The following is a 12,213-nucleotide window of genomic DNA, read 5'->3' as shown; positions in this document are numbered from 1 at the left end:
GGAGAGCCCCAAGGCCGAGGCATAGAAGCCTCCCGTGACCGCCTGAGAGAAGTCCCGAGGGTTCCCGGGGAACGGAGGCGCTGGCAGGCTGGTGGCAGAGTCAAGACCCAGGAGAGGCCGTTGCGACCGTCTGGGCAAGAAACGGGGGAGCAGGGGTCGTGGATTCGGCCGAACCTTCCTCAATGGCCGCTGAGCAATGGTCCATCCAGACCCATCCCACCCCGAGCCGTCCAGGCCTCGCCCCCCAGACCCGCACTGTCTACAGAACTTCCCGCTGTGATGGAAATGCCCTCCACGCACACTGACCTATATGGCAGCCACTAGCAACGTGAGACTCTTGAGGACTTGAAATTCGGCTGGCGAGACTAAGGGACTGAATTTTTCTTTTAACGAATCTTAATGAACTTCAACTTAATAACCACATGTGACCACGTGGCCACCGTATTAGAGAGTGCAGGTGGAGAACACTTCCATTATTGTTAGAAAGTTCTGGTGCGTTGTGCCACTCTAGATGGATCACGCACGGGGACATGGAGCCACTGGGGCCTCCTCAGCGGCTCCTGGCCTCGGGGTCTCCAGGGGGATCGGAGGCACGCCCCCGGGAAGGGGCGTCACAAGCTGAGCTGGCACAGTCTCAGTTCCTGGTCCACAGCTGGGCACAGTCACCAGGACATTCCCCAGCCAGCTCACGCACACCCCTTTCCTAAAGACACACACACCTGAACAGACAGACAGACACCCCGACCCCAGGGCGCCCCACAGCCGGGATCACAAACGCAGGCAGTCCAATGCCTGTGCACCCCGGTGCTGGATACAGAGACAGCCATGCTCGGCTGTCCAGGGCCCGCCTGCCTCACACCCAGACACCCAGGCTGGACGGCCCCACGGCTGGACACACAGAACTCCTGCACAGGAACACCCACTGACCCAGGACTCCCCGACCTCGGGGCACACCCACCTCCGGACACAGAGAGGCTGGGATATCCCTATGACGGCACACCCCGATCCTTCCCGTCCTGGCACTGGGAGACCCACACGAGACACTGAAACACACCCACCAAATAGCTCCCCATCCAAACTCCAGGAATTTAACCCTTCGATACCCAGACACCCTGGCATCAGGCTCCCCAAGGCTCAACGCAGCTGGTTGCCTCCCTACTCCAAACTCAGGTCCTTCCACACAGAGGAACCAGATGGCCAGACACCCTGACGGGCCACACGTGTGTCCTGTGCCCTGGGCTAGAATCATACAGCCACAATCATCTCCACACACACACACACACTCCCCATTCTAACTGTTCAGATGCCAGAATCGCCCCTGCCCACACCTTAGCTGGCCTCACCCCACCTGCAGGGGTCACCACAGGGAGCAGCTCTCCCCACTCCCCTCAGGCTCACAGGCAGCCAGGACAGAGGCTGGGACCCCACCTGCCCACTCCCAGATAGGGGACCAAGGGAGCCTCCCCTCCCCACTCCGCCCCAGGCAGGCTCGCTGACGGTTGGGACGCCAACTGCCAAGGCCTCCAGCACAAAGGGCTGTCCACTGACGCCTGGCCAGCTGCTGGGGGTGGGGCTGCCGGGAGGTGAGAGGCAGGGGGGATCGCTGGGGGAGGGGCTGGCAGGCAGCGACCTGCTCCCTTCCTCTCTGCCAGGAACTTAACCTCCCCAATTCACAGCCCCCAGACGACACTCTCTTCGTGGCCTGTTCACACACCACATCATCCCCCAGCAGAATTTTCCAGATTCCTTGAGGGAAACGTCTTTCATCTCCACTTTCAGTGGAATCACTGCGCCCCCATCTGGCACCTCCAGCTCAGAATGTGACCCTCTGGACTTCATTCATTCTCTCTCCCCACCCATCTTTCACTCATCACGTCCGTCCGCGGGCCTCGCGCCTGGCACTAAGGATTCAGAGGGGAGCTAAGTACTCAGTCCCTGTCCTCACACAGCGCACGGTCTGTGAAGGGAAAAGAACCAATAAACTGTAATTACAATAATTACAATGGTATAAAAAACCCAATCGGCCCCCCCTTCCCTTCCAGGGCTGGAACAGGGAGTGACAAGGAAGACTGCAGGCAGGATGTGATGTCTGAGCTGGGAACTGGGGGAGGGGGAGGGGCACGCCGAGCGAAGAGACGGAGTTGGAAAGTGCAAAGGTGCACAGAGGAGATGGAGGGCAATGGGCACTCGGGGAACACTGATAAGTGGGTCAGACTGGCCAGAGCACCGGGCAGAGAGGCAAGGGGCACGGAATGAGGTGGGGCCGCACCAGCAGGCAGGAGCTAGGGCAGGCAACGAGGCCGAGGGAGAGGGACTTAACCCTGAGGGCAATGGGGCGCCTTCAGAGGGTCTCAAACTGGGGCTCCAGACTTGTATTTCATTTTAGGCAGCTCCCTGGCGCCATGGAGGGAGCAATGGAAGCAAGAGGCTGGAGCCTTCCTGCAGGTGAGAGAGGCTGAGGGTGGAGAGACGGGGACAGATGGGAGGTCCTGGGAGAGGGTGAGGGCAGGGTGCATCGGGATGCAGGGAGAGAGAGGGCTTGGAGGACGGGAGGGGGTGGAGAGAGGGAGGGGGCCCAAGGCACCCTGCAACTCCAGCTAACCCAGCCCCGAGAGTCTGGCTTGGCTGATGAAAGCATGGAAGGGTGGCAGCATGCCTAGAGCAAGCAGGGTGCCCACCCTGGGTTTTCTCTGACACCTGAGCTGGGCAGGAAGCTGCCCAGGAGCTGGGCACCCCCACTCTGGCCACTGTCACTGCCACCTGCTGAGTCCCCTCCCCCGGCCCCAGGCAGAAGGGCCAGCTGCCCAAACAAGCCTTTATTGCCCAACCTGAAACCACTGGGCAGCCTCTCCCTCATTCCTGCTGTCCACAGCTCTTGCAACAAAAAGGCCCAAACGGGCTAGGATGCAGAGCAAGCAACTGACTGCCAGGTTTACGTGAAGGAGGGGCCTCACCACCCAGACTAAGGAGGGGAGGGGGACGCAGAAGGTATTCAGGGACCCGGGTTGGCTGTATGTAGACTGGGGGCAGGGCTGATCCCACCCCTTCTACTAAGAGCTTCTGGATTAAGCTCTAACAGTAAGCAATAGCTTCAAGGGTGCCAGGAACTTTAGAAGTGAACTGACCCGCCCAAGGTCACAAGGACGGCTAGTGGTGGAGACAGAGTTTGAACCAAGCCCCGGAGCTTCAGATCACAGCCCCAGGGGCACTCCGCCACAGCCCTCAAGTCCATCCCTCGTCCCCTGACACTCACGGATAGAGCCTTCCACACCACGTACCATACACCATTTCGATGATGCCCATGAAGCAGAGGGGAAAACTGAGGCCTGAAGAAGGGAAGTACTTCGCTCAAGGTCTCACTCCCAAAACCTCAGTTCTTGACAATCATCCCTGCTGGCGGGAGTTGAGGCACCTGAAGATTCTTGGAATCAAGGCGAAGGTGATAGGGGTGGGGAGAGCACACTACCCCTTGGGTTAATCTCCAGGCGGGGGAGGGGGACGGAGCTGCTGCGGGACTAGGGAGGGGTTGGGGAAGCACAGGGAGCGAGGTCGACTTGGCATCCTCTCAGGCCTGGCGAGGCCGAAGGTAAAGCTGTGCGTTAAGGCCCGAGAGCCTGAGAGCTAGTCCCCAGCGGGAACCGGGAGCCTGCGAGCAGCAGCGTTCGGAAGGCCTGAGAACCCGGCGGGACCCTGCATTTGATCCCGGGGAGGCCCGTTCTCAGAGGCAGGCAGCTGAGAGCAGCCTCTCTCTCCGGCTGGGGCTGAGGTGGCTCAGGCACGTGTTGATCCGGCACAGTGCTGATCAGGCACTGTGCTGATCCCTGCCCCGGGCCTCTCCCTGTTATTCGGTGCCCTGGGTACCAGGCTGGAACCGCCCAACCGGTGGGAGTGGGGGAGGCTGAGGCCCCAGGGAGGCGGCTCGGTCACCCCTCCCCAGGGGAGGGGCCGGACACAACTCCGCGGGAGGGGCCCACAGTCTGGGATCCCAGGCCTCAGGGTGGGATGTGGGGGTTTTCGGGGGTGGGGGCGCACAGACACACGGTCCGCAGCACACACGGGCCCAAGACACAAGCTCCAGATACACGTGTAGATATCCGATCACACATACACCTACACACACACACACACATACACACGCACACCAAAGGACGCCAGACTCCCAAACACACCCAGAGCCAGCGCGATCGCACAGCAGACAGCAGAGAGACGTGTACACGCTCTCACACACGCGAAGGTTCTGGCCGGCGGGGAGACAGACAAAGTTGCGGAGTCGACCAGGGGAGTGTCCCGGGGGACCCCGTCGTCCGCGGTGCCTCCTGCGAGCAACCAGAGGGGGGGCCGTCCGGAGGCCGAGAGCCCGGCCCTGCCCTCGCCTGGACGTCGCAGCCCCGCACGGGCCAGCTTCTGCAGTCCCAGCCCTCCCCGCCGCCCTTCGCGTCCACCTCCCGCGTGGGGCTCTCCCAGCCGCCCGCCCGGCGCCCTGCAGCCCCGGCGCCGACTCGGATCAGCCGCCCGCCAGCGCCGCGCGGAACTTGCGAAACAACAAACGGCCCGACATGTCGGAATCGGAATCGGCGGCCGCGGGGCCCCATTCCTCCCTCCTGAGCCTCCAGCCCGGCCTGACCCGGGAGGGGCGGGGGAGACAGGCGCGACAACTTGTTCCGGGCCCGCGCGCCACCCGCACGCGCGCGCGCGCACACATACACACACACACACACACACACACACACACACACACATTCTGCCACTGCCCCTCCGGAGGCCCCGGGCACACACTCAGCCACGGCCCAGGCGCGCACCACACTCACCACATTCCTGGACACGCAGCCAGCACGCACGGACACACTCACACACTCACATCCGCTCCAGACACGCTCCTGCACACGCATTCCCGGGTCACTTGGCATTCACTCGGACCCACGCAGCCCCCGGTGGAGCACACCACCAACCCCAGACACTCCCACAGGCACACAGTGCACGGGCACACACGTTCCGGACCCGTTCCCACGCCTTCACACACGTACACGATCTCACAAGCACACACACCACACACGCGTTCTCTGATCCACACACGGGCAGAATCCACAGAGCACTCCCGGCCACACATACAACACACAACACATGCTCAGGCACAACAAACATGCTCTGCCACGGCACACAAAATGCGAACAAATGCAACACTAAGCAGATACAACTCCAGCCACACAAACTCAGATGCACACACAACGGACACACAACCTACTTGGCTGCACAAACATTACACACAGGCAAACACACAGATCCTCTGTGCATACCCAGTGCCTCGATGTACACAACATTCACTCCAACAAACTCGTGGACACACAACACACACAGCACCTTTTCTTACACACACACAACTCATGGATACACAACATTCGCAGGCACAGAACACCATGACCCCAGGATCGCACATCCAACACTCAGACACACGCGGAGAGCAAGCTCGTAATGCCCGGTCATCCCAAACTCACACTTTCTTCCGAGCTGCGCCACGGGCCCGGGGACTCCGCAGGGCAAGCTTGGTCCGACCGACGCGCACTTACCTGCCGGAGTCTCGGTTTCGGGCGCACAGAGCTGGAAGGTGAGCGCCAGGACGAGAGCCTGGGCGCGGGCCATGGTGTGCCGCCGTCTGCCCGGGAGCCTGGCGGTGGGGGCGCCGCCGGAGCCCGAGCCGAGCCCCAGGCAAGCCTGAGCCCGAGCGAAGCAGCGCGGAGCGGACCGGGACTGGCGCCGAGTCCAGAGCGGGAGCCCAGGCAAGCGGGGCGCTGACGTCAGTCCCAGCCTCAGGTTCCGCGGTCTCGAGGCGCCCCCTGGTGGCAGCCTCGGCTTCTGGCGTCGGATACTGTCTAAGGCTGCCTGGGCCCTCCCCTCCCCCACTCCTGCACCCCATCCCACCCCATCCCCCCTACCCCATCCCGCCTGGAGGTCCGGAGTGGGCCTGGACTCTACGCGACTCTGCACTGAGCGAGCCAGCACCGACGTCCTCAAGCGAGCATGCTCACGGTCCACGCCTACCGCTCACACAATGCTCTCAGGGACTGAGACCCAAAGAAACCCGGTCTCTCTGTCCCATTTGATGCTTGCACCGCCTCTACCTCTGCCCCTACAAATGCGCATTCATGCATACCTTGAAGGACAGGAAGCTCACTGCCTGCCAAGAGCTGGTGGTTGGGTCTTTGGAATGTTAACTTTTAGAGCTGGTCATAGTATTCATTGTCCTTTTAATGTCCGTGGGATCTGTAGTGATGTTTCCCCTTCTTTCTGATGTTAGTAATCCGCATCATCTCTCTTCTTTTCTTAGTTATCCTAGCTAGAGGCTTGTTTACTTATTGATCTCTTTAAAGAAACAGCTTGTGGTTTGTTTGGGTTTTCTCTATCGATTTTCTGTTTTCCATTTCACTGATTTCTGCTCTCAATTTTATTATTTTTCTTCTACTTCCTTTGGATTTAATTTGCTCTTTTGCTTTTCTAGTTTCTTAATGCAAGAGCTCAGATGGTTGGTTTTAGATCTCTCCTCTTTTCTCATATATACATTCGGTGCTATAAATTTTCCTCTAAGCACTGCTTTTGCTGAATCCCACACGTTTTGATAAGGTATGTTTTCATTTTCATTTCATTTTCATTGAGTTCAAAATAGTTTTACTTTCTCTTGAGATTTCTTCTTTGACTCGTGTGCTATTTAGAAGTGTGTTATTTAATCTCCAAGCGTTTGGGGGTTTTACAGCTCTTTCTGTTATCCATCCAAGTTTAATTCCATTGTGCTCTGAGAGCAATCATCGACTGAGTTCTATTCTTCTGAATTTGCCAACATGCATTTTATGGCCCAGAATGTAGCCTATCCTGGAGAATATTCCATGTGAGCTTGAGGAGAACAGGTGCCCTGCTCTTGGGTGGAGGGGTCTATAAATGTCAGTTACATCCCGTTGACTGATGACGTGGAGTTGGACTGCGTCCTTACTGGTTCTCTGCCTGCTGGAAATGTCCATTTCTGACAAAGGGGTGCTGACGCCTTTGACTAAAACAGTGGATTCACCTGTTTCTCCTTGTGATGCTGGCTTCTAGAAAGCTCTCCCTTTCATTCCGTGAAGTCCACCTCCCTCAGGAACTCTCATTGGTTCTAGTCTACTCTCTGGCCACACAGGCCGAGTATTATCAGGGCTTCCACCCACTATAAACCCTTGTACCCTGACCACAGACTAGTTGTCCGTGACTGTGTCAGACCAGACACCTTCTGTGGGCTCATCCGGTCCTCGGCCCTGCCATTCCCACTACGCAGCTGAGAAAACTGAGACACAGAAACAGAGGTGACTTTTCAAAGGTTACGCAGTAGCAGTATGCAGCAGCACCGAGATTTGAATCAGGGTCATCTAGCCTGAATTGAATTGGGGCTGAGACCTGCCTTTCATCTGGAACAAATCAACGATTACTGGATACTGATTCATTCATTCAATATTTGCTATGAGTCAAAGAGTAGATGTAAAACAGACAAAACTCCCTACGCTTGTGCAGCTTATATCCAATGAGAAAACAAGGAAAATGAACAACCAAAAACAGCAAATTCTCTCGTATACAAGACAGTGACATCCCAGAGAAACAGGAGAGAGGAACAGTGAGGGGAGAAGCAGGTGGCGACAGTTTTACACAGAGCACCTACTATATGACAGATTCAGTATTTGTCTCCACACCTAGAACATGAGCTCCCTAAGGGCAAGGGCTCTGTCTTATATTCCAGTGCTTGGTATCTGATATAGTTGGTGCTCAATAAATAGTGAATGGATGAATGGATGAATGAATGAATATAGACATTGTCTTTGCCCTCATGTGGCTTACATTGTAGGGGGAGAGACCAATAGCAAACATGCATTAAATATATAATTACAATCTGCGATGTGTACTCTAAAAGAAATGAATGGAGTATTGTGATAAATAACTGGAGGGGTGGAGGGATCTACTTTGGTTAAGACGACCCAAGAGGGATTCCCTGAGCCAGTGATATGGTGGCATTTGAGCTGAGCCTGAAGTATGAGAAGGAGCTGGCCTCATGCAATCACTGGCAAGGAACACTGCAGCCGGAGAAGACAGCCTGCGCAAAGGCAGGACCTGGTGCGTCTGAGGAGCAGAGAGGCCACGGTGGCTGGAATGGAGTGAGTGGGGAGGAAAGGGGGGCCAGACGCAGCTGTGAAAGCTGGGAGGGCCTGCAGTCACACAAAAGAACTATGAGGTTTTAGGTTAAACCATAAGAGCAGTGGGAAGTCATTGAAACATAAAGCAGGAAAATTAAAGGTTCTGATCTCTGTTTTTTGTTTTTGTTTCTTTTTAAAAAAGGAAGGAAAGAAAAAAAGAAATGCTCCCTAAGCAGCCAAAGGGAGAGCAGACTGAGGAAGCAGAGGCCCCTGGAAGCAGATGGATCTAACTAGGTGGCCAGTGACATTGAACAGTACCTAGCAGTTCAAGGTGTATCCAGGCCTTTCCTGTGCACCACCTCTGCCGTCTGCTGCCTCCGCACTGGGGCTGGCACCGCCGAGGTTGCCCTGGTCCGGAGGAGGCAGGACTGAGGATGCCTGGGCTCTTGGTCTCCTCTCTGGTGAACCCGGATGAGCTCCAGGCTGAGCCGGGAAGGGGCCAAAAAGGCAGCAGGCAAGGACCAGAGGTAGAGAATGAGAGAGAGTCACGGGGAGACAGACAGAAGCAAGAAAAAGGTGATAAGTCCCTGACTGGTGGTTGGGTGCAGTCCCGCAAAGCAAAAGATTGCCAGTTCGATTCCTGATCAGGGCACATGCCTGGGTTGAGGGTTCGGTCCCTAGTCAGGGTGTGTAAAAGAGAAAACCAATCAATGTCTCTCTCCCTCACACTGATGTTTCTCTCCTTCTCTTTCTCCTTCCCTTCCCCTCTCTCTATAAATAAATTCCTTATTTTAAAAAGTGGCGATGGGGAAGAAATGGAGACAGAGAGATGCTGGAGCAGAGAAGAGACAGAAGGCACTACCCAGAAAACGAAACTCAGGGAGAGAAACCTGGGGAACAGCGGGAACAACCAAGAATGCTGCCGTTTGCAGATGATGCTTACAGGGACCTCCGACAGAGGAACACCGTGGATTCTACTGGTTTTGGACGTGGAAAGCAAGGCTCAGAGAGCATAAGGCACTTGCCGAAGGTCACATGGCTGGTACGTGGTGGGCCCAGGACACAAACCTGCACCAGACTGATTCCACTCCCCTCCACTCCCTGTGCAGGGGAAGTCTGCAGGGCAGGGACTCTGGTGGAAGCAGAAGGAACACAAGCAACAGGTGGGCAAATGAAAAGAGAACATTCTGCTTTACTGGAAAAAGACCACAAACCTCTCTCATCCTAGAGAGAAGAGGGAAGGAAGAAGGAAAGTCCTGCCCTGAGTGACCCAAATCTACGGAAAAGGAGACAGCGCCACAGGCAGGATCAGGCCGTGAGGAAATTCAATTACTTTCAACTCATGGAATATTTATGACACCAACCCTGCGCCAGGCCCCGTATTGGGTGCTGGCGTCACGGAGATGCACCAAACAGGGTTCCACTCTTGCCTGGAGGGGGAAATGGGCACATAAACAAAAGAGAGGCTGCGTCCTAAAGGCTGTAACACCTACCCAGAGAAAGCACAAAGGCAACAGGGGTTGACTCAACTTAAGGATTCAGGAAATAACATCCAAAAAATAACGTGTGAACCTGGAGTTTCCCAGGTAGGCAAGGCAGAGAAAAGCATATCAAGCAGAAGGAGCAGGCTGAATAAAGACACAAGACATGGAAGTTCTGAGAAATGTGGGTATCAGGTACAGTTGGGTCATGGTCTGTGCACGGTCCAATAGTAAGAGATAAAGTCAGTGTGGGAGACAGAGTGCAAAGGCCTTGATGCAAGCCCAGGACTATTGGACTTGACCCCCTAGATCAATGGTTTTCAAACTTGTCCCTGAGGGGGAACCCAGGTGTTCCTCCAGCCAAGTTGAGGGGTTTTACCATTGCATTAAAACCAGTCATAATTTTTCTAATTCGCAAGAAGGGAGGTTAATTGCATTGAACATAATTTTTGGTTGTTGCTTTAAGGTGTCTTTCCTCCCTACATTTTTCTGAAGACTTCAGTAAATGTCAGTAGTGTGAGAGAATGATAGAATTAGCATAGAATCACAGTTTTGTTTACAATTTTAAGTTTAATATATCCATTGTTAGTGGTGTTTTACAAAGAACGTAGTTGCCGGTTCTCTCTAAACAAATTGGGGAGGCAAAAAGAAGGGAGGGGAATTCAGTTAGGGAGAAGCCGTTGACACAGTTATGAGAGCTGAGGGCCTACACAGAAGGTGAAGGCGATCAGGATGCAGGGGACCAAGACCAGCCCCAAGGAGGAGAACTGCCAGGCTGCCCACAGAATTGAAAGGAGCCAATTTGGTAGAGAAGATAACGTCAACGGCTCCATGTCACCTAGGGAGTCTCACAAGAGAAGTCGCCCTGTGTGTCACTGTGAAAACAGAAGATAAGCAAGACTGGGAATGTGTGTGTGCGTGCACATGAGGGCAATGTGCACCCAAGTCTTTCCCCCGTCATGGGACACCAACTTTCTCTGTCATGAAAGCAAGTACAGCCCTTTCCAGTGTGACTCAGTTGGTTAGAAGTTGCCAGTTCAGTTCCCCATCAGGGCACATGTCTAGGCTGCAAATTCAGTTCCCAGTCGGAAGCATGTAAGAGAGGCAACCAACTGATGTTTCTCTCTGTCTCCCTACTTCTGTCTCGGAAATCACTAAACATATTTTAAAAGAAAAGCAAATACTTTTTGAGCACATCCTATGAGCCAGACCCTAGTCTGTATGTTTTACAGGTGGTATCTCTTATGTAACCTTCACAGTAACCCTCTAAGCACATTGAGCAAAAGCCCTCGTGTGCCAAGCATTCTTGTGCTCAGTGCTTCAAGTGAAGTGAATAATATCTCACTTGATCCTCGAAACAGCCTTGAAACAGACGCTATTACTTCCTTCATTTGAAGATAAGGAACTGGAGACTCAGAAAGGTCAAGAGACTTGTCCAAAATCACTTTGAAGTGCTTCAGAAAGTGGCTGAGCCAGGACTCAAACCCACATTGGCCCAAGTCCCGCACCTGCACCCTTCATCCCAGCACTTCGCTTTCTTCTCTTCCTCAGAGAAAAGGCTCTGATTTAAAGAGCTTTGGGTCCATAAAATCCAGCGGCAGGAACTTTTCCTTATCCTTCAAAGCCCTGGCTCAGTGTTTCTCAAAGCCTCTTCCCTGGGCCACCTGCATCAGAATATTCTTAAGAGCTTCTAAGAAATGTACATTCCAGAAGGCCTCTCCAAGATTCTAACCCAGTAGGTCTAAGATGAAACCTCAGGTGCTTTTTGTGCATATGGAAGATTTTGAGTCACAGAACTGGCTCCAACAGCACCTCCTCCAAAAACCCCTCCCCCAGCCCCTTCCCAGATACCTCTCTCCTTGACTCCCACAGTGCCCTCTGTCATGCTCTTAACCTTCAACTGGGGTTTTGGTCAAACTCATGTCTTCACTCCACCAAAAACATGATCTAGTGTCTTTACTGGGCTACATCTTTTTACAAAGCACTTCCATTGTCCCACTTAATCCTTTTCTACACCAAGAATTTTCCGACGGGGTCCTCCTCCTTGGGAACCCTCCCTTACATCTGAACACACCGCATTTTACAAGGCACTCCCCCATCCACAATAACATTATTCTACTGTTTCATCCTTTCCGCACAACTGTCTTGAAGGAGGAATATTCTCTCCCTTGTTCCTAGGAGATGACAGACTCCACGTTTCAGTCGCTTCCCCAAGGTTCCCAACCTAGGAAGCAGCAGCAGGGCTTAGTTTAGGACCTAAATCTTCTAACTCCAAAGCCAGTACTCTTGCCTCCACATCAGCTTACATGTACTCTACTCAGTGTAGGGAACTCAGCTGTGCCTCCGTGTGCTATTAGTAGATAGTGTAGATTAAATGAAATCATGCCTTTAATGGCCTGGACACAGTGAGCACTCTATAAATGGTGGGGAAAGGGAGAAACTGAGGCCAGAGGAGGGGAAATGTCTTCCCCAAAATCAAACAGCAGATCGAAGACTGCAGACATAGCTTTAGGCCAGTCTCAGGCGCTCCTTGTTGGGAGATCAACTGCGGTGGGCTCGAAATCTTCGCGACTCCCTCAAGTTCCCCC

At 54.2% G+C, this 12,213-nt stretch overlaps 1 protein-coding gene across 4 annotated transcripts in view; it reads right to left on the bottom strand.

Moving 5' to 3' along the window:
* The window catches only part of PTPRU (protein tyrosine phosphatase receptor type U), a 77,067-nt gene extending 71,333 nt beyond the window's left edge, over positions 1-5,734 (bottom strand). For all 4 annotated transcript variants that reach the window (XM_045858742.1, XM_045858743.1, XM_045858744.1 and 1 more), the window contains exon 1: positions 5,565-5,734. In XM_045858742.1, coding sequence (XP_045714698.1) covers positions 5,565-5,637 — 73 coding nt within the window. In that variant the 5' untranslated portion in view covers positions 5,638-5,734. The remainder of the gene's footprint in view (positions 1-5,564) is intronic.
* Between the last annotated feature and the right edge of the window lie 6,479 nt (positions 5,735-12,213).

The sequence above is a fragment of the Phyllostomus hastatus genome, unplaced genomic scaffold (genome assembly GCF_019186645.2).
Source record: "Phyllostomus hastatus isolate PE091 unplaced genomic scaffold, TTU_PhHast_1.1 phas_scaffold_182, whole genome shotgun sequence".
Taxonomy (NCBI): Eukaryota; Metazoa; Chordata; class Mammalia; order Chiroptera; family Phyllostomidae; genus Phyllostomus; species Phyllostomus hastatus.
The sequence above is the reverse complement of the archived record's forward strand: the minus strand, read 5'-3'. Positions and strand labels throughout refer to the sequence as shown.